Source organism: Octopus sinensis, linkage group LG3 (genome assembly GCF_006345805.1).
Source record: "Octopus sinensis linkage group LG3, ASM634580v1, whole genome shotgun sequence".
Taxonomy (NCBI): Eukaryota; Metazoa; Mollusca; class Cephalopoda; order Octopoda; family Octopodidae; genus Octopus; species Octopus sinensis.
In genome coordinates this window covers 70,695,781-70,722,420 of record NC_042999.1, presented here as the reverse complement: position 1 = coordinate 70,722,420, position 26,640 = coordinate 70,695,781, and the positions used below count along the sequence as shown (strand labels likewise).

The window sequence follows — 26,640 nt, the reverse complement described above, 5'->3', positions numbered from 1 at the left end:
TGTGCTTGCGTGGTACTGATGCTGCACATGCTGCCCATATTGAATTCAGAATGTTCTGGAGTATAGTGTCCACATCTCCAGAGGCATAAAATTCGCGCCAGTTTGGGCGTTGCAGCTCAGTACAATAAGAGCTCCAGTTTGCTTTATTCCAGTCAAAGCGGGCAGTCTGAAGATGGTTGTCAGAGACAAGTCGGCCATGATCATGGAATGATCAGAGTCACCTAAAGGTTCTTCGGTAGTGACACTAATGATTGTTTCAGGAGAAGCGGTTAGTAGCAGATCCAAAGTGTTGTTACCCCTTGTGGGAGAGGTAACAACTTGGGACCAATTTGAATTCAGCACCAGTTCAAGGAAATCGTCTGCATTTTGCGGCCAACGGAAGGCCTCCCAGTCAATCTCAGGGAAATTGAAGTCGCCCGCAATATACACATATGTGGCTGTTTTCATGGCAGCAGCTCTGAGGATATCAAAAAGCTGTGCGTCTTGGCGATAATTTGGAGGACGGTAAACGACTCCGAACAGAAGTGTTGACATGGTCATGTGCATATTGCAAAAAAATACTTCCTGCTGAGATTGGTTCAAATCATCACAGGGGATTGCCAATAGATTTGATCGAACATAAATCATTACACCCCCTCCACAGCGATTAATGCGGTCTTTGCGGAACAGGTTGTAGCCGGCTATGCTGAAAACTCCATCACAGAGTGCAGAGTGTGCCCATGTTTCTGTGACTGTGATGAAATCTGGGTTGATACTTTTGATGTAGGAGACAAAAAGATGCACCCTGTTTGCATAAACTACGGGCATTCAAGGACAGCAGTTTATATCTGGATTTCAGATGATGATATACAGGGGATGGCTGATTGTTCTTGGTTAGTTTCCCAAGATTTTTGTATTGCCAGTTGTTGTTGTGGGTGTAGTCTGCTCAGTCCAACTGGCATCCCTTATCCACGACTCACCAGACTTGATAAATTTCTAGATCTGCCCATCATCGCGGAGGCTAAAACTCTCCCGTGGCACAGAGTTGCGATTTAGGGAAGCTACAGATCTGAGCTTTGGGCGTACATCGGGTGGTAGGCCAGGACGTGTTCTAAAATTGATAATGTTGTCACGCTGAGCTCTGTCAGCAGCCAGATGGAATGTCCGCGCCTCAGTATAGCCCGTAAACAACAGCCTGATCAGCCTGGGTTTGGATCCCGGTCGGCCAAGGCGGGAAGCACTCTTTGAAGGGAGACAGCTGAGATCCCTAGCTGTATTTCCAATGAATGCCTGCAGATCTACCACATCTTCCGGCACTCCGATGGTTCAGCGACTCCCTCGATGCGTTGAGGTTCTGTACGAGCTACAGGTAAGTTGCTGAGCAGGGCACTCTGATATGACCCTTCGCTGCGAGTTTTCGGACAGACACTGGTTCTGAGTCCTGCTACTTCACGACTCAAAGCAGAAATCATTCGTCTAATTTCTGCAACTTCTGTGCTGATGGTCGATCTCTGCTTTAGTTGGGAAGCATCATTTCGGAAAATTTACCGGAGTCCACTTCAATTCGTTCTAACTTTCAAGAAAATGAATACTTTTTAATAAAATTCTCTACAAATATACCAAGGACAGGAATTTGGGGGGGAACAAATAGGGATTAATTTTGAGAACTTTTGTTGATATTCTCTTTTCATTTACAAAGTAAACCAAAGTGTTATGACTATATTAAGTGTACTTTGCGACTACATAGTTCTGGGTTTGGGGTTTACTAATACATTGTGAGTGGAATTTGGAGGATATGAACTGTGCAGAAGCCCATTATATATTGGGTCATCCCATAAATAATGCGGTTTTTTCAATTGCATGACCTAAAAGTCGGAGGGGGATGGGATAAACTACCTGCATCAACTTGCAAGTAGTAATTTTACCCTGTCCTTATTCTTAGTGCTAGTTTTGAACAGTGCAGTTTGATTTTAGCAGTTATTTTTTCAAAGCTATAATGGAAATGACAACAGGGTATATTCAGCATATTTTACTTTATGAGTTCAATAAAGGCAACAATGCAACGGAAAGTGCAAGGAATATTAATGCAGTAGATGGGGATCAGACAGTAAGTGTAAGCCAGTGTCAACGGTGATTCCTGAAATTCCGAGCTGGAAACTACAGCCTAGAAGATGAGCCTCGTCCTAGAAGATCTGTAAAGCTCAATGAGGATGTCTTGCAAATCTTGGTGGAACAAAATCCCACCATAATTGTTGAGGAACTAGCAGAGAACCTTGAATTTGATTATTTTCAACCATTCACTGACACCTGAATGCCATCGGGAAAGTCGGCAAATTGGGTCAATAGGTTCCTCACAAACTTTCCCAGTCTAATCATGCGCAGAGAGTGAATATGTGCTCTTCTTTGCAGTCACATCTCATGAATGAACCTTTTTTGGACCGATTTTATTTCTGATATAGTAGATAAAAAATTTAGCCTGTTATTAGATGAATCCAATGATATATCGATAAACAAGTTGTTAGGAATTGTTATCATATATTATAGTGACACTCACAAAAATGTGATTTAAACATATCTCAGTATGGTATCTTTAAAAATATGTGATGCAGATGGTATTGTAGATGCCTTAAAAATCGAATTAGTGGAAAAGAAATTAGATATAAAAAATTTATTGGCTATAGGAGCCGACTATGCTAGAGTAATGATAGGAGTCAACAATGGTGTTTTCCAGAAATTAAAAGAAGTTCCATCATTACTTCTATTTAGATGTGTATGTCATTCTTTACAGTTGGCAGTATCCCACACTTCTGCTGAATGCTTGCCCATATATTTAGAATTTTTAGTATCCGAAACCTGTAAATGGTCCTCTCATTCTTCAACAAGACAAAGTGCCTACAAACAACTTTACCTTGCTATCAATGATAAAGATCCTTTGAAGATCATGAATTCTTTTACAACTAGGTGGTTGTCAATAGAACCACCGGTAAATAGAATTTAAAGCCAATGGTTTGAATTGCAAACTCACTTCCAAACTACAACTAAAAAGAAAAATGCTTTACAGCACAAACGTTACATGGAATATTTTGTGATTCTAGGAATGGATTTTACCTTTTATTTTTGCATCCAATTTTAAAACATGTTCAGGAAGTGAATAAACTGTTTGAATCAAACAGTCGACAAAACAAAATTACTTGAAGATCTTTCAAATTTGATCAAATCTGTTGCTAATATGATAGTGTTGCCAACACGTAAAATTGATCCTCTTGATCTGGATGCTTCTATTGAAAAATTTCTGGATTCTAAACCAAATTTAGGCTACAGGTTCGAGAGAAAGATAGCAGAAATGATTATCAAGAAGACTATAACAGCCACCGAAGAAAATAATATTTGCAAAAAGAGCACAACAATTTTTACTCTACCTTTATAAAGAGCTCAATGTTTGCCAGGAAACATTAATATACTGAGGAATATCAAATGTTTTTCAGTAAAGAATATTTTGCAGCATTTCAAAGAGCCAATTTTACGTGTCTTAGAAGCAATGCATTTAAATGAAGAAAAAAATTGCTTCAATTGAAATTCAGTTTCATAGCATTCATTTAGTTAAGTGGACAAATATTAGGTTGGCAACTAAGTTCTTGCTGTTTTTTTTAAATTAAAATTTTTTAAAAGGTTTAATAAAAAATAACAACTAATTAATCAATAATGTATTCACCGTTGTTGTTTGCAACTTTTTTCCAACATTCAACAAGATTTTCAATACCCCATTGGTAAAAATCACCTGATTTCGACTCGAAAAATTGATCAAACCAAGCTCTCACTTCTGCATCTGTATTGAATGAAACTCCACACATAGCATTTGAAAGAGGTGGAAATCCGTTGGTGTCAAATCAGGAGAGTACAGCGGGTGTGGCAGCACTTCCCAGCCATATGTTTGGAGGCTTCTTTAGTCATATTGGCGATATGAGAGTGGGCATTGTCGTGCAGCAGAAGAACTCCATGCTGCCGATTAGGTCTTTTCTCTTGAATAGCCGTGTTGAGTCATTCCATCTGTTGAACATAGAGTTCCGCGTTGACTGTTTTGTTCCGTTAAAGCAATTCGTAATGGATAATCCCTTCCCAGTCCCACCATATGCACATCATTTTACGTGGATGAAGATTTTGTTTCATGCGTGGTGTCACTTGTTTACCGAGGCTAAGTCATTCCTTACACTGCTTCATATTGATGTATAGGCACCATTTTTCGTCGCCAGTAATGATTCGGTAAAGAAATATTTGCTTGCGTCCATGAGTTGAGCGGTGACGAGCAAGCAAACCAACATGCGATAAACAAAGTCAATGAATTCAATATAAATTCATCCTATTATAAAAAAAATTGAGGAAAAACCTTAAATTGAAGAGTGGATTCAAAATACATATTGTCATTAATTATATATGAAATATAATTCGATTAATACATTAAAAATCAAAATATTTCACAACAGTATATACGCAAACTAAACCATAGTTTATTTGTGTATGTGCATATATATATGTATAAAACCAAATTCATAGCTGTGGCCAGTGCCCCAAATGCATCATCTGAACGTGATCAATGCCAAGCCCACCTGACTGGCTCCTGTGTTGGTGGCACATAAAAAGCATCCACTACACTCTTGGAGTGGTTGACGTTAGGAAGGGCATCCAACTGTAGAAACATTGCCAGATCAGATTGGAGCCTGGTGCTGCCATCTGGTTCTCTAGACCTCAGTCAAACCGTCCAACCCATGTCAGCATGGAAAATGGACATTAAATGACAATGATGATGTATACATATATGTGTGTGTCTGTCTGTGCCAGCATTTATGTAGGACATCTTTACTCATCCTCCTCAGTAGTCTTGTCCTGCAAGTTACTTGATGACCTCACTGCCGCTGGTACCACATGAAAAGCACCCAGTACATTCTAAAGTGGTTGGTGTTAGGAAGGGTATCCAGCCTTAGAAAACCATGCCATAACAGACAGCAGAGCTTGATGCAATTTTCTGACTTGCTAGTATCTACCAAATCATTCTACCCATGCCAACACAGAAAATAGACAATAAATGATAGTGATGGCAGCCATCTCATAGCTTAGTCCTTTGAAAATTAAAGATTAATAAAATGAGTACCAGATAGAAATATATACTGTGGTCCATCTGAGTGACTAAACCAGTCATGGCTAAATTGTGACTCATGAAACTTCTTGACTTGCATAACTAATAAAAAAATTACCTTGAATTATTTTAGTAGTGTGGCCTGTCTGATGGTGAATCATATCTCATGTGGCCTGCTTCTTGGGTAAGGTTGCCCATGCCTGAGCTAAACCTTTGAAAGCAGTGCTCCATCATGACTGCAAACTAGTAAAAAAAACAGGTTTTAATGCACAGGGTGGATACGTGGGGATACTCAAACAAAGAACATAGTAAAAGATAGAAATCGAGTTGTAGTTTTGAAAAGAGTAGGATGATGTCAGTAAAGGAAGAGGCTATTATATTAATATACCCATATCAATAACTGTATGTGGTGTCTTTGATGAAGCTGTAAGGTTGATATGGGAGCTAGTCTTAGGAGATTTTAGGCCAAAAAAATATCATAATCATTGGATTTGAATCAGAACATATGGCTGTGTGATGCTTCACTGTTTTGTATGGATTCTTTTGGAATCAGTTATACCAGATGACACTAGTTTGATAAAAATAAGTGCAAACAATACTTTGAGATACTAGCACTCTGTTGGTTATGATAATGAGGATTCCAGTTGATCTGATCAACAGAACAGCCTGCTTGTGAAATTAATGTGCCAGTAGCTGAGTACTCCACAGAAACACAAGTATTGCTCTGGTCAAGGATACAACACACTGCCAAGTGTCAAACTTACGACCTTACAATCTTGAGCTGAATACCCTAACCACTTAGCCACATGCCTTCACATTGAGATACCAATTTACTAATTGTATCCCTCCCATGTGAAAACAGTTTAAGCTTTTATCATTTACTTGTTTCAGTCATTGAACTACAGCCATGCTGGGTCACCACTTTGAAGGTTTTTAGTCAAACTTACCCCGAGTATTGTTTCTTTTAAGCCTGGTACTTATTCTATCAGTCTCTTTTGCCAAACCACTAAGTTACAGGAATGTTAACAAACTAACAATGGTTGTCAAGTGATGGTGAGGGACAAACACTAACACAAAGACACAGTTTCCATCTACCAAATCCATTCACAAGACTTTGGTTGGCCTGGGTTCAGTCCCACCGGTGCCATGCTGTGGGACTGAACCCAGAACCATGTGATTGATAAAAAATCTTATTGCTGCACAGTCACACCTGTACCTGTATGCATAGATAAAAGAAATCACTATTTTATTATGACTCTCTTTATGTATTTGAATAAAATAAACTGAAAAGTTTTATTTAATTTCTGTTTTTCTCTAGGATATCAGAAATTATTTTGGATCTATTGGAAGTTCAGCTAAAAAGGTAACTTCTACACCAAATAAACCCAAAGAGTTAATTCCTACTAAATCAGATGGTTTGAAAAGTAATAAATCTCCAAAGGATCTTATTATCTTAGAGGAGAACAACAACATTGATAAGCGAGAGAAACCTGGAAAGAAGCTAAATGCCAGCAATCACTCAGTTGAAAAACGTGTTAATGAAAATGTATTGGGAGGAAAGAAACTTGCTGCAACTACACCAGAGCAGGTGAAGAAGAAAGAAAAATACAATGGTAAAGGTTCTAGAGCTGATGAAAATAGCACAAACAAATCTTCACATCAAGAAAAAAATGTGGATAATAAGAAAGAAACCAGCAAGAAAAAGACTGAGAAAAAGCAGTCAGAAGATATTGGCAAAGTGTCTGGGAAAAAACGGAGGTATTTCAGTGATAGCGATGACGATTTTGATGTTAAGAAAATGAAGACCTCTCCAAAGCAGATGGACAACTCCAGAGAACATGACAAAAAATCTATTAGCAAAAAAGACAAGGACAAAAAGTCTGTTAGCAAGAATGATAAGGAGAAAACTATGGAAAAAAAGAAAGAGAAGTTGAATAAAAGTCAGGAGGAAGCTGGCAAAGAAAAGTCAAGGGTGGCATCAAAGGAGAAATCAGCAAGAATTGGTAAAGAGGAAATGGTAATGTATGTTGATAGCGATGTTGACAGTGATTCTTCACCTTTAAAGAAAACCTCCAAGAAGAAAGATAAGAAGAAAAATATTAAGGTAAAAATATTTCACATACTCATTAACTCTAAATGAAAAAAACCTTTTTTTCATTTTCACATTACTTGCTAATCCATTATTTTCACTTTTAATCTAGTTCTTTCTTTTAAAGATATACTCTTAATAAACTACCTCAGTTTTCTAAAGTTATTTATATCCCTTTTTTTCCCTTTCAATTTATTTCTCCTCTATTTCCTCTTTTGAAAGAAATTTTATACATATGCCCTTGTATTTTTAAAAATTCATATATTTTAGCTTTAGCATATATCTTTATATATGTACATATATAACGAAATAAGATAACAAAGGAATAAACAATTATCATATGAACTTCATTAGCTTACAGCTGTTTCAGCTATAAGGTGTAGTGGACTCAAGTTGAGTTCTTGAGTAATGCTGTATTGCTTTATCAGAGCCTTGAATATGAAATACAATTTATTTAGGAAAAGAATTACATTTATGCATACCTATAGGAAAAAAGCATGAAGTTCATAAGATAACTGTTTATTCCTTTGTCATCTCATTTTCTTATGACCACTCTGTACTCAACTAATGCTTTATTCTGAAGCATATGTATATTGAGTTCTGCACTAGGTTATTAGTCTTGCTATGCTTAAGCAAAGTGTGTTTGTGTGTGTGTAATATATGTGCCTAAGCTGAAGGCATGTAAGTTATTTGAAGAGAAATAAAGCGGCCAAAACTGCAAAAATGTCATACATTTTTCACAAGAATATCAGTTTTATAAAAAACTCAAAATGTCATCCAGAATCCTTGCAACAACAAAGGCACATCAAGGCATACATTTGTAAAAAGCTATCAGCATGTATGTGACTAGCCAACATGTTAACCCTTTGATCTGTGTTGCGCTGCCAGTTTCATATATGAGAAAGTTTGCAAGACTCTCTCACTCCAACATCTTTGCAATGTCTTTGAATTGGTCTGGCAATTCAACCTAAAAACTATTTCTTCATCTTTGTGTCTTTCAAACACCTGTGGATTCTTTTGTATGAAAAACTGCATTTAAAGATTTTTGCCTAACCTGGTTCTCTACACCAAATTTTCTGGCATACAAGTTGAATTTTTCAAACCAAAATTTGCAGCCCAAAAAAAAAGGTTGGTCAACTTACACACCAAGATAACTTTGGAAGACCAAAAATGTGAAATGCAGCTGGATTTGGAAAAATAGTAGTATTAGTAGTAGCAGTAGCATGGGGGCATACACTGTAACTGTGTTACTGTAGCCATCATTTGTTAGTGATTCCCTACCCCTGGCAAATGACACCTTTGCTCCACTCAGGTGACAACCCTTCAACCCGTGGATCTGTTTGGGTAGTTGTTGCTGGTGAGTGCAAATCCCATCTCAACCTCTTTTAGCTATCTCAACTTCTTTTAATTATCTTTTACAACATGCAGAAGAAATGTTGGATCTATTCTCTGACATGCCGGTCCCTACACAGCACATAATCACCTCTCTACTGGACAGATCCCTAGGATGATGGGATCCTGGGGTACAAGGTATGTCTGAGATGTCGATGCTCATTGGGACCTGCAATTAGCATCAGTTCATTTGGATAACTTTGCTCTTCATTATCGGATGAGCCAAGTGATTCCCCTGCCTAGAAAGATAGGGATGATTAAATGGGATCCTAAAACCAAGGTGCCATCTAAAATGTATTGGTGTGGGTGCTGGTTCCATGTAAAAAGCACCCAGCACACTCTGTAAAGTGGATGATGTTAGGCAGGACATCCAACCATAGAGACCAAGCCAAAACAGACTATGGTACTTGGTGCAGCCCCTTGCTTTGCCAGTTCTTGTGAAACCATCCAACTCATGCCAGCATAGAAAGCAAACATTAAATATTGAGGATGATGATGATGATATACTACATTGATGCTAGAAAATATGGTAATTCTGTGACATGTCTTCCTTAAACAACATAATTCTGTTACATTTAAACTCAGATGATCTTTAAATTCTTACAGTAAACCTTACAGCAAACTGGAATGGTTTAAATGCTAAAAGGTTAAACTGTCAGCCTGGGGCACTGAAATGAAGCTATAAGTATTTTGCAAAGTCTTTAACTTAGTTTCAGTTCCTACTTGCAAAAGATTTAGTTAAGTCATTAAATTCATTTAGGAAGGTCATCAGTACCACTTCCAAATTGTTCTCTTTTTCTCACTCATTCATTCACTGACGCACATATATGATATTCAGTTATTGAAATTTTTAATTAGTTATATGAGCCTAATTTTTGTACAAATTTGTGATTTAGATTTCAAGTGAAGAGGAGAAAGAAGAATCAGATGATGATGTGTCTCGAAGAATTATCAAAAAAGGAAAGAAAAAGAAGAAGAAACACAGTTACAGAATATCTGATTCTGGTAAGATAATAAAGAAACAAAAACAAAATTCAAATAATAATGGAATATTAACATCAGATTCTATTTTATGTTGTTGTTGTTTAGCCCCAGGTCAACTCTGATTGAGTAAAACCTCAAAGATGTTTCAACAGTGACCTGACCGCTCAGTGTTATAATTCAGACATATTGTATCTAGGAATCCACTATCCATATGATTTTAGGAATATTTAGTTATTTCTAGCAGATTCTGCAACAATATAGAAGCTTCCTCTTTGTTTTATTAATAAAAATGCAAAAGCAAAAATACATGTCAACTATCTAAAGTGACTTTTTCAACCCCCTACTGCTATGGAATGGACATTGTAGTGTATCATGTCATTCTCCATGATGCTGTGTTATATCTCTGAGGCTGAAAGATCATCTGATTTGATTTACCTCATCAGCGTTTCTATCTTCCAGGTGCAAGCATGGCTGTATAATGAGTAGTTTGCTTCCCAAGCACATGGTTTCAGGTTCAGTTCTACTGCATGGAACTTTGGGCAAGTGTTTGCTAATATAGCCCTGGGCTGATCAATGCCTTGTGAGTGGATTTGGTTGACAAAAATTGAAAGAAGTCCTTTGTATATGTATGTGTGTATTTTTTGTCTCCTTGTCTTGACATTGAGCAATAGATGTAAACCAACATCACTATCATACAAATAGTATTTTTCATATCCAATCTTCCATGGAAACAAGTGAGGGTTGGCAACAAGAAGGGCATCTTGCTGTAGAAAGTCTGTCTCAACAAATCCTGTCTGACCAATGCAAGCATGAAAAAGTAGTTAAAATGAGGATGATGATAAGCTCCTTTACCTGTCCATATATGGCACTGTTAGTGTCTTGTAAAGTCACTTTACAAAGTGTTCTGACTACAGAAAAGCTAAGACTAATCAATATGAAGTATCTAAGCGCATGTAGCTGGGTGGTAAGGAAGTTTGCTTCCTCGCCGCATGGTTTTAGGTTCAGTCTCACTGCATGGTACCTGAGCAACTATATATGTATGTGTGAGTTTGTGTTTCCTTGATTTGACATTGCTTGGTAGTTGTAAATGCATGTTACTGTCAGACAATTGTCATTCATCTCCAATATTCTCTAATATGTCTGGCCATGTGGGACCATTATTTTGCTTGGAAATTAGTTAGGGTTGGCAAATAGAAAGGGCATCCAGCTGTAGAGAGTCTGCCTCAATCATCTCCATCCAACCTGTGTTAGTATGGAAATGTGGTTGTTAAAATGGTGAAGAAGGAAAAAAAGATGATGTTGATGAATCCTTCCTTTATTAGTCTTTAGAAAAAGTAACTTCTCAAAATTTTAATTTTGTTCAGAAAAGAAAATGAACAAAGTCATTAGGCTTAACATATAAAATCCAATTTGATTCTTGAGTTGCTTTTGTTCTGCCTTTCAAGAAAGTGTGTGTGTGTGTGCGTATATATATATATATATAATTTCTTATTCAGATTCTGAAGAAGAAGTTAAAGTGAAGAAACCCAGAGAGAAAAAACCAAAAAAGAGACAGCCTATGTTCTGTGAATCAGGCAAGTTATTTAAGTATTTTTAAGCTCAAAACTTTTGTATAAATCAATTTCTTTTAGTATTCATAATAGTTATTATTTATGGATTTGTATTTTATTTTTTGTTTTAGTAGCATACTTTTCTCTTTCTGTTCCTCTTACTCTTTTTCTGTGACTCCCTTATAACTCTTCTAGCATGAGTTATTTGAGAGAGTTGGCAAAAATTAGTTAGAAATGAAGTTTAAGAGTTTTAGGAGAGAGGTGTGATCATGTGATGCATATAGGTGAGGACAGAAGTGCTGATCTCTAACTGTGGAGGGAAACTGTGGTAGAGATAGACCCTGAAAGACATGGGATGAAGTGGTGAAGCATGATCTTCAAACTTTGAGCCTCACAGAGGCAATGATGAGTGACTGAGACCGTTGGCAACATGCTGTGATTGAGAAGACTCATCAAGTCAAGAATAATTGGGGTCATGGTGAATGCTGGTGTCACATAACTAGCACTTGTGCTGGTGGCACGTAAAGGGCACCTTTTGAGCGTTGGGCCACACAGACACAAAGTGGCTGTGTTCCTTTTGAGTGTTGGGCCTCATGGAGGCAAAGAGGCTGAGTTCCTTTTGAGCATTTGTCCTCACAGAAGCAAAGTGGCTGAGTTCTTTTCAAGCATGGAGCCGCAAGGAGGCAAAGTAGCTGAGTTCCTTTAAAGTTTTGGGCCTCGTGGAGGCAATGGCCGAGACCTTTGGCATTATGCCGTGCTTAGGAAGAAGACCCATCAAGCCAAGAAAATCGCAGTTGTTGCAGATACTGGTGTCACACAAACTGCACCCATGCCGGTGACATGTAATAGCACCCATTACACTCTGAGTGGTTGGTGTTAGGAAGGACATCCAACCATAGAAAACCATGCCAAATCTGACTGAGTCTGGTGCAGCCTTCCAGCTTACCAGCCCTGGTTGAACCATCCAACCTATGTCAGCATGGACAACATGTTAAATGATGATGGTGATGATGTGTAACTTTTATGCCCTTTTCCAGAAGCTTTACATAAATAAAGGGCCATAAAGAAGCTACAATCAGGTATTCAGATTGAGATACAGGTTCCTCTCTGTAAAAACCAAGTAACACCACTCTACTTGTTATAATGCATATTTTTACCATGTTTTTGATATCAAGTATAAACATATTCTCTTAGTCATTTTCATATCAACTCTGGAGTAGTCCTGAGAAACTTTAAAAAGGGCTTCTATCATACTGTAAGCTCACGGAAAGATTTGACTTTAGGACTGAGAGCTAATCTTATAATATTGTCATATGTTACAGACACGAATCCTTCCATTTTCTATTACTTTTGTACAGCCAGTTATACTGGAGTTATTGGGATCTGAGATAATGGCTACAACACACTACTATAAAGGTAAAGGTGATGCCTTAAACAGAAATAATTACAGAGATATCAAATTGCTGGACCAGGTGATGAAAGTTACAGAAATGGTCATAGCTCAATTAATTGGGAAGAGTTAACCTAGATGAGATGCAGTTTGGTTTTGTGTCAGGAAGAGGCATTACTGATGCTATCTTCCTGGTGGGGCAACTACAGAAGATGTATTTAGCCAGAAATAAACCTCTGTATTTGGCTTTTGTTGACAAAGAGAAAGCCTTTGACTGGGTCTCCAGCTTCCATATCTGGTGGGCAATGCAGATACTAGGAATAAATGAATGGTTGGTGAGTGCTGTTAAAGCCATGTACAGGGAGTAAGGTGAAAGTTGCCAATGAGTATAGCAAGGAATTTAGTGTACAAGTTGTTGTTAAGAGCACCCAGTACACTCTGTAAAGTGATTGGCATTAAAAAGAACATCCAGCCATAGAAACACATGCCAAACAGACAAAATGGAGTCCAGGCAGCTTACCAGCTCCTGTCAAACTGTCCAATCCATGTCAGTGATTATTCTGAAATGATTCCATTATTATTTTCATTGAAAATTTTCTAATTTGATAACTCTAGATGAAGATGATGGAATGAAATCTTCAATCAAAACTTTCTTCAAACCTCAGTCTCAAAATGAGAAACCAACTTCATCAAAAAATGCAAAGTCTCCAGCAAAAAGAGAAGCAGTGAGCAGTGCAGATTTCTTTGGTTCTTCTGTAGTTGAAAGAACAGAAAGGAAAGTAACTATTAAGGAAAAGAATGAAGTAAGTTATTTATTGTTTTCATTTATCCACTTCATTCTCATAATCAATCTATTTGTATGTGTGTGTGTGTGTGTGTTTGTGTGTATGTAGGTATGTATGTACGTGCGTACGTACGTGGTGTGTATGACTTAATATATACACACATCCACACAAATATTAAGTATGAGTTGGATATTCTCAGGAAACTAAGCAGCTTTGGGAGTATTCATAAATGCCCAAAATGGTACATAATGGGAAAATACCCCAAAATAACATAACCCTGAAATGTAGGAAACCTTTTGATTAGATACATGATCAATGTCTTCTGTATTTGAAGACAAACTTCATGACCTGGTCAAAAGTCTTAGTGACTTTAACATCCCAATGAAAAAATACAAGTTATTTTTACAGTAAATGTTTCTATTTTAATCATTTAGAAATATTTTTAAGTGAATGTGATTTCAAAAAATACAAGTACAGTAAGTATTTATATTTTAGCTTTCTTTAAACAGACAAAATTTTAATATTTTTAAAAATTATTTTCAAGGGTAAATATTTCTTAAAGGACCCATTTGTACCTCAGTGTGAAATAATTTTTTTCCACAGGTTTTTTTCTTATGGATTCAATGTATCTCACCTCCAAACCTGCCAGAGCCACTGTTTTTCCAGAAAAGAAAGGGGTGGAGGGACGGTGGGGACCTTGGAGTTTCCCAGCAAGACAAGGGAAGAGACAAAAGCAGGAGACATCATGAATCAGATGCTCATGCGAATACAAACAAAATAAAACAAATTTTGTATAAAACAGACTATGGATTTCAGAGATACGTGTTTTTTTTGGATACCTTTATAAATAGCCAAACCAGCATATAATGGGGAAAATGCTTTGAAAATAAGGTACTATTGAAATATAAATATGAACAGAATAACACAAGTTTCATGTAAATCGGACCACTGATTCCTGAGATACACAGTTTTTTCAGGTACCTTGAACTATTGGTGACCCAACGGGTCATGGGTAGTCTAGTATTCTCCATATTTCAGTAATATTGTTTCAAATAAATTCTAACATCTTTCTTCTTTTTGATCTTTTACAAGGTGGATGAATCTTTTGAAGACGAATTTCATGATGATGATGATTTCCTGGCAACCTTGGCTCAGCTTGATGAAGAAATTCCTGTTAACAAAAAGGTAGACAAATCCAATTTTGTATGATAGTGCTCATTGTGGTATCAGTTTGTGTTGTCTGTGTTGGAGTGGTGGTGATGCTAATGTTGATGATGATAACTGCAGTAAGAAATTCAGATATCTTTGTTGGTAGCATGGAAACAAATATATTGAAGGAATTCAAAACAGATAATGATTTTGTGTATTGAATGTTTTTTACCTTTGTTTTTCAAGATGTCAGATTGATTAATTAGGTCATCTATTTTAAGCTATTTAAACTTCATGTGCTTGTAACACATGGCTGATTTGCTGTGATATTGACAACATTGGTTTTCAATCTTTTAAAAAAGGACATACCTATTTTTATGACTAAAATTCTATACTTTTATTTTCATTGCTAGGCAGTGTGATAATATGGGTGTATGGGTGGTGGCAGTGCAATGACTCACTTTTAATAAAAGTATAATAATAATAATAATAATAATGAAATTATTGTATACAGTGCTCAGGTGCACCACAACTTGTCAAAAGTGCATATAAAGCATATGCAGTAATGTACAAATGTCTGGATAGTGAACAGTGTATGAGTCAGATACATGCTTGTGTGTGTATGGAGGGGAGAAAAAATCAGGTGTAGTGTTGGCAAATCTCAGGAAGCATGGAAGTTTTGAAGGATGCAGTGCTCCGACAACTAACAACTGATGCTGGCAGTTTGTTCCATACTTCAGCAACTCTTAGCATGAAAAAATGTTTCCGAAAGTCATGGGCGCTGTGCTGTTTTCTGACTTTGTAAACATGTCCACGGGTGTTAGACAGGTGGAGTTTGAAAAGGTGCTCAAAGTTATTGTTTGTAAGATGGTTAATAATTTTATGGATGTCTGCCAAGTCAGCTGCCAGACGTCGGTGCTAATATCATTTCCTCACTGAATAATTATTTTTCATTAAAACATAGTTAATGTTCATTACTAGAATTGTGGGAGCTAGCATAGTAATGCACCAGCTCCAGTATTCAATCCTCAAAATAAAAAAATAAAAGAATTCTTCAGCTGATGTTTATTCTTAGTGACCATATTTACACCTTTCTAATTCTTCTCCAAATGAGCCAATGAGGTGTCCCTTACCTTTTGTTTTCTGTCCATGTTCAATTAGAAATAACAGCCAAATGTCTCTTGAATTATAACCTATTACTTTAAAAAAGGGAGGACATATTGGATAATGCAGTTATATACATACAAAAGAGATGGGATGGTCATAACTAGAATGTCTTTGATTGTAGATCTGCTCAATCAAAGATGACCTGGAACTAAACATCATCTACTATTATTGATTACACTCTTTTTTTTTTTAATACATATATTAGGCTAAAGGCAAAACACCTGAGAAAAAAGCAGTTACACCTCAGAAACACACACCTTCGAAAATAACTTCTAGCTGTTCTGTCACTCCAAAGAAAAGTGTTACACTCAGTAAAGTGACACCAGAAAAAAGACTCACACCAAGACGAGGAACACCAGAAATGACAGTTACATATTGCAAAGATACTCCTGAAAGAACTTCCAAACAACTTACTCCTTCTAAATCAGCCACTTCTTCAAGTAGTCCTGGTAAGTGCAGGGTTCTCTTTTTTCACATCCTTAACCCTTTAGTATTGAAACTTGTCATATCCAGCCAAAATATTCTGCCTGTTTTATGTTCAAGCTGGCCAGGTCCTACAATATCATTCTAGAAATTAAGAGTTACCTCATCAGAATCTCAATGTTACAAAATAATGCATGATTAATTCAAAACAATGTGAATAACGAAGCATTTTTGACAGAATAATGTGAATGCTAAAGGGTTTAAATTTCTTATTGTCTATATTTCACCTTTTTATTTCTCTCCTATCTCAGTTTCTCTTACCACTCCTTTCTTATATGGAAGTGAGGTGTGTCACATTTCACAAGGCAATGTAAATAACATGATAGCAATAAAATAAGACCTTAGTAGGCTTAAGCATGGATGTCTAGACATAGTTTGGAATTCAGCTCACTCCCACGGCATGGCACCTATAATCCTAGTCTGACCAAAACTTTGTGATTGGATTTGGTAGGTGGAAACTGAAAGTCAGTTATATATGTATATATATGTGTGTGTGTGTGTGTATTACTGTCTTCTTGCCTTGAGATCACATAATAGTTGTAAACAAGTATCACTGTCATGTAAGTGGAAGCTGTCATTTCCAGTCTTCCTTGAAAATATGTCTGGTCATGGGGAAATATCACCTTACTTAGAAACATATGGGTTGGTGATGGAAAGGGCATCTTGTTGTAGAAAATCCACTTCTGCAAATTTCATCCAACCCATGTGAACTTAGAAAAGAGGCTACTTAAATGATGACAATGATATTATTGCTGTCATTTTTAAATCTGCTTTTCCATGCTGGTATGGGTTGGATAGGGTTTTTTTAAGGCAGGGTTTTACGGTTAGAGAGCCTTGACAACAAACCTTTTAGTCACATCTTACAATAGGCTGGAAATAAAGGCACATGGCTTAGTGATGTTGGACTCAGAAATTTGATTCCTGGACCAAGTGGCTTATTGTGTCACTGACTGAAGTACTTCATTTTTTGTTGCTCCAATCTATTTGGCTGAAAATAAGTATCAGCTTAATGCTAGTGCAGCCATCTCTCCTTTCACCTGTTACATCTTCAGTGGCCTGCTGAGTTAATGGTTTGGAGTGTCAAGAGGGTAACTTAGCTTGCAGCTACATAGGTACCTAAAACAATTACTAGAAGCTAAAACTTGTTTGCAAGTGACAGCTGTGAATTTTACAACATCCTTGAATTTTATTTTTTTTATTTTGTTTTGGTATTTATATTTTTACAGGCAACAGTCTTACTAGTAAATTGGCTGCCAAAATGAAAGAAAAGAAAGAAGAACCAGTCAGAGCCTCACCAAAAACACCAACCAAAGTAATAACCACAGTATTAGATAATTTTGAAATATTCTACTTTCTAAACAAGTTGAAACACATTCATCCTGTCACAAAATTCTTGTATATTTCATAAGGTGTATGCATGGCTGGGTAGTTTAAGAAGCTCACTCTGCAACAATGTGATTTTAGGTTCAGTTCTACTGTGTGGCACCTTGGGCAGGTGCCTTCTACTATAGCCCCAAGCCAACCAATTCCTTGTGAGTGAATTTGGGAGGTAGAAACTGAAAGAAGCCTGTCATGTGTACATGTGTGTGTGTGTTTTAGTATTTGTTTCCCACCACACTGCTTGACCAACCTGTGTTTGTTTATATGACCATAACTTGGCAGTTCAGCAAAAAAAAAAAAAATAATGGCTTGTAGCATAAATCCTGGACTGAGAAAAAGAAGTGCTGGGGTTGATTTATTTTATTAAGTCCTTCAAGTAGTGCCCTAGCATGGCTGCACTCCTACAAATGAAACAAGTATAAGAAATGAAACAGGTATTTGGTTTCTGCAGCTTTGTGTATTATGACAAGGTATCTTACTGGTTCAATCTGTGTATTTTGAAATAGCAAATTATTCTTAGTCTTAGTTTCCCATGGTGCACTGGGCAATGAGAAATCTCCCAGCATAGCTGCAGACCATGTCGTGAGCCTGCTCTCAGTGCTCAGCCATATCTGCCAGGCTCTCTTTTACAATCTTCAACCAAGTCATGAGAGATCTGCCTCACCTAGACTCCTCTTTGGCTTTTACTCAAGAGATGCTCTCACAGGGCACTTCATGAGCTAAAGTTCTGCTATCACACAATATTGTTATCCTGTAGATTTCTTACCCTGGCCCTCTCCATATTTTAATAGACTCTTCCATGTCTGCTAAAACTTTTAAAAACTGTTTTAACATTAAAAAATTCTTTAAAATTACGAAAAAATTATTACTTACCTTGCTTTGTTTTAATCACAACAAAGTTAATGAATATAGCAGCTAACTGGCAGAGTCGTTAGAGTGCTGATTGTTAGAATGCCTTGTATTTGTCTTCCAGGTCTTTACATTCTGAGTTCAAATCCTCCCATGACTTGCTTGGATGGCAGATTTAATCAAAATCCATCATCCAGTTTAATACTACCATTTTGTAGCTTGGGTGCCTTTAGTGGAGTTGACTTCATTGACATGTCTCCAGTTGAGGATACCTTCCTATCTAGTCTTGAAGACCCTGTGAAAGTTTACTGTCTTTCCTCCTGATTAAAAGTTAAAAGAAAATAACAAAATATGTCAAAAACAAAAAAAACCTTTCTCAAGATGCTAAGAATGAATTTTTTAAATCCTTAAATTATATTTTTGAAAAATCCATGGTACACCTAAATACCATTTGCTGCTCACACTTTGTAAATCACTGGTTTAGAGATTGAGTCAGTGAGAATTAAGTAATTTAACCTTTTAGCATTTAAACTGGCCCTATCTGGCCAAAATGTTCCACCTGTTTTATGCTCAAACTAACCAGACCTGGCCTCTCACACCCTATAATGCCATTGTAAAAATAAACAATCACTTCATCAAAATCCTGAAACTATGAAATAATGCATAATTAATTCAAAACATAGTCAACAAATAAGTATTATATTTCACAGGGTAACCTGAATGTTAAAGGGTGAAGTCATGGATAAAATGGAATGATAATGACAGAATGTGAACTGCTGGCTTTTCTGTTGATTTTTCTGTCATCCTGTTAACTTCAACATCTGCACTATTAAGTTTTTTATTTTTCTTGTGTAATTCAATGATAACATCCTACAGAATATTGTTGCTTTGCATTGTACTAAAGTATGTTGTTATCTTCTTTCAGACTCCCAGTCAAAAACCTAAAGTTAACATTCCAGAAACACCCACACCAAATGTAAGACTTTGATCTTCTTCTTCCTGCTCGCATTTGTGAATTGTATTTTTAATATTTGATTCTGAAAACTGAGCACTTTCGAATGTTTATATTTTACACATAGAGCAATGATATTTGAGCTTTCTTGAATTTTCAGTTGGTCTTGGTAAATTCCAGTGCTTTTAAAACTAATGGCAAGGCCAACATGTATAAAATCCAGTTGCAGTCTCACACTGGTTGCTCTTTCACTTAGTGATAAGGGTGAAGTGTATAAAATATATAATTTTATTTACACATTTCTAATAGAAACATGTCCATGTCTAGGAAAAGGATGTACAGAATATACATATTGATTAAAAAAAAAAAGAAACCATGATGTATTTTCTATGTAAACAAGCAGAATCATTAGAACATTAGAAAAAAATACTTTGTGGCTCATTATGTTCTAAGTTCAAATCCTGTTGACTTCCACTTTGCTTTTCATTCTTTTGGGGTCAATAAAATAAAGTACCAGTCAAGTACTGGGGTCAATAGTATCATCTAATTGCCACTCAAATTTTCAGCCTTGTGCCTAACTTAGAAACCTGGCAGAATTATGAGCACACTGAAATGCTTAACAGTATTTCACCCGTTGCTACGTTCTGATTTGAACTTCCACCGAGGTTGACTTTACTTTTCATCCTTTCGAGATCAATAAAATAAGTACCATTGAAACACTGGGGTCGATGTAATTGATTCATCCCCTCCCCCAAAATCACTGCCCTTGTGGCAAAATTTGAAACCATTATAACTATTATCATCATAAGCTGAAACTTATTGAATTACAACATCAAGTTATGAAGCTTACTTGTAAATCATATATACATTCTATTTTATGTATTAAACCTCTGCTTTCTTGTATCATCATTTAAAACTCACTTTTCCATTCTTGCAAGGGTCAGACAGTGTTTATTTGAGGCAGATTTTCTGTGGCAGGATGCCTTTCCTATCGCCAACTCTCACCTGTTTCCAAATAAGGTAGTATTTCTGCGTGGCCTGACATGTTATCACAGAATATTGGAAGTAAATGATATCGCTTGCAAGACAGTGACACTCATTTACAACTATCACACAATGTCAAAACAAGGAGTGGCGGTGGCAGTGGCAGCAGTAGCTAGACACAGATATATATATATATACACACACACACACAGTGGACTTCTTCCAGTTTCTGCCTACCAAATCCACTCAGAAGGCTTTTGTTGGTGAAGACACTTCCCCAAGGTGTCATGCATTGAAACTGAACCTGAAGCCATGTGGTTTGGGAGTAAGCTTCTTACCACATGATTACACTTCTGCCTATGATAAATAAACATCAATCTAGCCTTGTTGGGCAAATAGAGCCTGGTGTAAAACAGGATTCCATCTGTTTTATCAAACAAACCAAAGAACAGCTCAGCTTGTTTTGTTTGGCTATTGCTTGATCACTAAAAGCATGTTCATTCTTTCAGTGGTGAGAGACAGTAATTTACAAATCCTTATGAATGCTCTGAGTGACAGGCACTGATTTTACTCATTTGTATCTAACCATAGGATTTCAACTGTATTCATTATGCAAATAATATCTACTTGTAGCCTGCAGACAGGAAAACCTCATACCTGTCATATCTGAACAGAGAAGGGCCTCAGCATCTTGGATCTAAAGAAATTCCAACGGTAAGCAGAAATTCTGTATGAAAGAGAAAGAGTAAAAGAGAGAGAGAGGGAAACAAAAAAAGACAAGACAAAGAGAAATAAAGAATGAGAGAGAGAGAGTGAAACAAAGAAAGACTAAGACAAAGAGAAATAAAGAATGAGAGAGAGAGAGCAACTGCTGTATTTTTGTATTTGGCATTGACTGGAACTATGTTAAGATGAGTGATTTTATTTGAAGAATCAATTTAATATTTGACTAAACTAGAGATGTTCTTTAACCCCTTTAACAAGCCAACACTAATCAAGCAGATATATTTTCCAGTTATGACCGACCATTCTGTTTTTTTAGGGTTATCTTAGACTACTTTATATAATGTGCCCTTCATTTCGTTTCAAGACATTAGTCTCTGATTTTTATGGAGATTTGGCTGTTATTTCCAACAGGTCATGTTACTGACAAGAGGCTCTTTTAAATGTCATGTTACGTAATTGAAACCTTCTTTTTGTTAAAGGTCCAACAGTTTTCATTCTTTTTTCCTGTAGTACATCCAATATAATATAATGAACTTATTGTATACAGTACTCAGGTACACTACAACTCATTAGAAAAAAAATAACCAAAATTGCATGAACTGTAGAATATGCACAGGAAGTGAACAGTGAAAAAGTTTTAAAAAAAAACGTGTGAGGGTGTCAGGTGTACTATTGACGAATTTCAGGAAGCATGGAAGTTTTGAAAGATGTAGTGTCTTGACAGCCGACAACTGATGCAGGTAGTTTATTCCCTGCTTCAGCAATTCTAAGCATGGAAAAATGTTTCTGAAAATCATGGGTTCTGTGTTGTGTTTTTGATTTTGTAAGCTTGTCCATGAGTGTTAGACATGGAATTCAAAAATGTGCCCAAGGTTTTTAGAAAGATGGTAGATAATCTTGTAGGTGTCTACCAAGTCAGTTGTCAGAGATTGGAGCTTTAATGTCTCCATGCTCAGGGAAGCAAAACGTTCAGAGTATGGTAGATGCCTTATGGCAAGTATTCGTCTGGTTGCGCATTGCTGAACAGTTTCCAGGAGATAGATGTGCCGACCAAGGTAGGGAATTGTTTGTGGTCTTAGTCACTGGCCTAGTGCCATTGGAAGCTTGTATGAAGTAGTGACATGTCAGCACTTGTGCATAGAAATAATAAATTAGACATCAAATGACAAAGATAAAACAAGTTAACAACAAGATGTATATGTTGTCATTTGACCTGCTAGAAATAGCAGCTAGAAGTCTTTAATTTACATCCTTCTGTCTCAAAACAAACGACACGTTGTATCTATAATAAAAAGATGGTTACATCTAGAACACTTCAATCATATTTCTATTTGATTGTTGCTGACACAAGTGCTAGACAATACCAATAGGAATAAATAAAACTGTTAAAAATGTAATTTTTACAAAACATGAAAGATGAAATTAATTGCTGTAAAGTGGTTGATATTAGGAAGGGTAGAAACCTTGTCAAAGTTGACATTAGAGCTCAACACAGCCTTGTGATTTGCTGGATCCTGTCAAACCTCCAGTCATACCCACATGGAACATGAACGTTGATGATGGAGTATTTTTTTCAGACAAACATTAAATGTGATAATAGTCAACTTTCATTGAAAATAATCGAAATTATTTTGAATTTTCTTCTTTCTCTTTTTCTATTGTACAGGGAGCTGAGAACTGTTTGGAGGGCTTAACGTTTGTAATCACTGGAGTTTTAGACTCAATTGAAAGAGATGAGGCAAAATCTTTAATTGAGCGGTATGGTGGTAGAGTAACACTTTCACTGAGCCGCAAGACAAATTATTTGATTGTTGGTCGAGAACCTGGTCAAACTAAAATACAGAAAGCAAGCAGCTTGAAAACACCACAGATTGATGAAGACGGTTTGCTTGATCTAATCCGCAGTAAACCAGGCAAAAAATCTAAATTCCTTATCGATGCAGAAAAAACAGTGAAAAAAGTTAGTGCATGTTCTTGTACACATCATTTGTTTCTAGCTCTTATAATACACTGGGAAGGTATAGGGAAGATGGCCTAGAGCAGTAGAGTTCAAAGTCAAAGGGGGTCTCAATCTTATGAACTACATGTAACCTCACTAGTGCTGGTGCCATGAAAAATGCACCCAGTACACTGTGTAAAGTGGTTGACATTAGGGCAGCCAGCCATAGAAACTGTACCAAAGCAAACATTGGAGCATCATGCAGTCCTGTTGGATTCTGTTGAACCATCCACTTTATGCCAGCACAAAAGACAAATGTTAAAAGATAGTGGTGTTGGGGGTTGAATACCATATATTTAATGGACTAATTTCAATTAAATAGACTTTTCTTTTTCAAATGCATAATGTAAGAAATTGTCATCCTCATTACTCTACATCTATTAAGGTTACAAACTAGCAGCATCGTTAGCACACTGGATAAAATGCTTAGTGGAAGGGCATTCAGCAGTAGAAAACCATGCTAAATCAGACTGGAGTCTGGTGCAGCCTTCCAGCATGGACAATGGACGTTATATGATGATGATGGCATTTAATCTATTTTTAGATTCTGAGTTCAAATTCTACTGAGATTAGCTTTGCCTTTCATCCTATCAGGGTTGAGAAAATAAGTACCAGTTGAGCACTGAGGTTGATATAATTGACCACATTCCTTCTCCAAAATTCCAGGTTTTGTGTCTATAATAGAAAGAATTATTAATCTGTTGTTGTTACATATCTATTTTTCTTATTATTTTTATCATTTATTTGTTATTTAGGAAAACTTGGAAGCAAAGAAAAACGAAAAAGAAAGTAATGTTAGTGGTGTGAAACGTAATGTTAAAAGCCCATTAAAAGCCAGTTGTGTGCCTTCTACCTCAGATTCTGCCAAAGAAACAAAGCCAGACACAACAAATATTCCCAAAACTCCTTCAGATACATCACTCCTTTGGGTGGACAAGTACAAACCTAGCACGTTAAAACAGATAATTGGTCAAAATGGTGACAAAAGCAATGCAAAGAAACTTTTCAATTGGATCAGTAACTGGCATGCAAACCGTGCGGCAGGAATCAAACCTCAACCAAGTAATGTATTCAGTTTGAATTCTAAGATAATCCTTGTTCAGTGTTTGTATATATTTGTATGTCATCTAATCAAGTGGACCTATGAACGAAGTTGTTCCAGTCATGACCATTCCGTTTTTTCTTGTTTTTCTTTTCAATTTTTTTTGTATATCAGAGTCTACATTGTTCAGTGTAGCATTTACCATTCAAGATGATGAGGTATGAATTAGATAATTTTGGGTTGCTGCTTCTAGCAGGTTCAAGTGACCACCAGAAATGTTAGAGTGTCTGTCTAAATACCGTACAATATTTAGTTTCATAATTCTGTGTTCTGTGTTGAAACTCCACTTGACTTCATCATCATCGTTTAACGTCTGCTTTCCATGCTAGCATGGGTTGGACGATTTGACAGGTCTAGCAAACCAGATGGCTGCACCAGACTCCAATCTGATCTGGCAGAGTTTCTACAGCTGGATGCCCTTCCTATTGCCAACCACTCCAAGAGTGTAGTGGGTGCTTTTACGTGCCTCCGGCACGAGGGCCAGTCAGGTGGTACTGGCAGGCTGTGCTTTTGTTTTTGTGAGTTCTTTAAAATAAGTACCTGTCTTGCAGTAATCATTTCAGTGATCTGTATCCATCCTTTCCAAAATTGTTGCCCATGTGGAAATATTAGGCTCATAACATTTTGTGATATTTAAATCCTGCCAGGATTGGCTTTGCCTTTTACCCTTCTGGAGTTAATAAAAAGAAATTGGTGTTAGGAAGGGCATCCAGTTGTAGGAACCACTTCAAATCAGACTGGTGTCTCGTGCAGCTCCCCAGTTTGCCAGCTCTGGTTAAACTGTCCAACCCATGCCATGCCAGCATGGACAATGAATATTAAATGATGATGGTGATGAAATTACCATGATTTGTCATGTACTTGTAATTGACTCAGTCAATTATAGCACACCTCTGCAAATTAGTGGCTTTATACCAGTGTTAAATCCTATAGCTTTCTGGTAAGGAAATACCTGCATATTAAGTGCCGGTGTAGCTCTATGGTCTAGAAATTTGCTTTGCTACTTTGTCTTTCTGTTTGATTCCATCATACTGTTTCTTGGCAGTGTATCTTCTATCATAGCTACATCATTGGTTCATACTTTAAGAGTAGAATTTGCTAGATAGAAATGAGGTAGAAGATGTTTGTATGTGTGCATGCATGTGCGTGCGCACACACACACACCATCATGATCAGTTAACGTCAGTGTTTTATGCTGGTATGAGTTGGATGGTTTAACAGGATTTGGTGGCTCCAAGGACTGTATATGCTCCAGTGTCTGCTTAGTGTTGTTTCTACAGCTGGATGCCCTTCCTAATACCAACTACTTTACTGTGCCCTGGATACTTTTTTGCCACCACCACCACTATGGTTGTCATATAGTTTTCAAGACTACCAACCTCAGGATCAGAGTAGGTTCTTGTAGAAGAGCCACACGGTTACTCATATTTAGTAGGAGAGGTAGAGATGATGAGAAGGAACTGCAAAGAAATAGTGGCAATGAGATGCCCAGATGGCCCTTAAAGGTACAAGGTGAGTAGAAGTGGGTGGGTGGTTTGCTAGATTGCATGGGGAGACAGATGGCAACTGTAATAATTGGGTTGGGTTGACAGGCGGATGATCAGTGAGCCGTAAGTTGAAGATAGAGGAATACAGAAGAGAACAGCAGGATAGTAATGATGATAGAGTTGACAGGGGAAGGACTAGAGAGAAAGATGGCATGGTTGGGTAGTCTGCAGGAGTGGGGTGGGATAGGTAGGTTGGCAGTGTCGTGCATAATGGAAGATAACTTGGTTCAGTGGGTGGGGGGAAGTGAATCACTGTAATGTATGGGTGGAGAGCACTATATACATAGCACACCCTGTAACTCAGTTTTTCATTGAGAAGGATGGGTCTTTTTGAAAATCTCATATTGCCTCACATCCCAGTTCTTGTCTCCTCTATGAAACTTCTTAGGGCAATTACTGCAACCATGACAAAGTAGCTCACTGACCTTTAGGCAGTTATTGTGACCATGTTTGAGCTATTTACCATATGAGTATTTCAGTACCATAATCTCAGAATCACTAGTTCAAGAGAATCTATATTACATTCTAAAATGTATACACACATTTCATCATTGTTTTTCTTTTAGCAATTCTATGTTCCTTGTCACTTATATAATTTATGTTTGTTTAGATCGATTCTATCGTGGAAATGATAATGGTGCAGGTTCAAAGGCAGCCCTTCTCTCTGGTCCACCTGGCATTGGCAAGACAACAACTGCTCATGTTGTCTGTAAGGTAAAAAAATAAATATTTTTTTCTTTCTGCTTTATTTTTAAAAATTCTATTCAGTAAGTTCCATTTTTGTAATGTAGAAGACCTGTTTTGTGGATGATAAGAAAATTTTATTATTTTGTTGCCGTTAGTATCATCACAAATATTATCACTATGGAAGTCTATATGATCTCTAGAGCTGCTAGAAATGTCTTATCTTCCTTGAATCTCTCTCTACTGTCTTAAAAAAATATTTGGATTATTATGACTGCAACTTCTTTCATCATACATCTGTTCAATGAAAGCTGACCT

At 36.9% G+C, this 26,640-nt stretch overlaps 1 protein-coding gene across 3 annotated transcripts in view; it reads left to right on the top strand.

Moving 5' to 3' along the window:
• LOC115209697 (replication factor C subunit 1) overlaps window positions 1-26,640 on the top strand; it is a 53,417-nt gene that overhangs the window by 3,341 nt on the left and 23,436 nt on the right. The window contains exons 2-13 of one of the 3 annotated variants that reach the window (XM_036501078.1): window positions 6,429-7,214; window positions 9,488-9,596; window positions 11,072-11,149; window positions 13,131-13,318; window positions 14,393-14,485; window positions 15,822-16,065; window positions 17,326-17,423; window positions 19,254-19,304; window positions 20,898-20,978; window positions 22,657-22,950; window positions 23,745-24,051; window positions 26,249-26,352. In XM_036501078.1, the coding sequence (XP_036356971.1) occupies window positions 6,429-7,214; window positions 9,488-9,596; window positions 11,072-11,149; window positions 13,131-13,318; window positions 14,393-14,485; window positions 15,822-16,065; window positions 17,326-17,423; window positions 19,254-19,304; window positions 20,898-20,978; window positions 22,657-22,950; window positions 23,745-24,051; window positions 26,249-26,352 (2,433 nt within the window). Of the gene's footprint in view, window positions 1-6,428; window positions 7,215-9,487; window positions 9,597-11,071; window positions 11,150-13,130; window positions 13,319-14,392; window positions 14,486-15,819; window positions 16,066-17,325; window positions 17,424-19,253; window positions 19,305-20,897; window positions 20,979-22,656; window positions 22,951-23,744; window positions 24,052-26,248; window positions 26,353-26,640 lie in introns of all 3 variants that reach the window. The other 2 variants (XM_036501079.1, XM_029778185.2) reach the window with 2 other exon arrangements.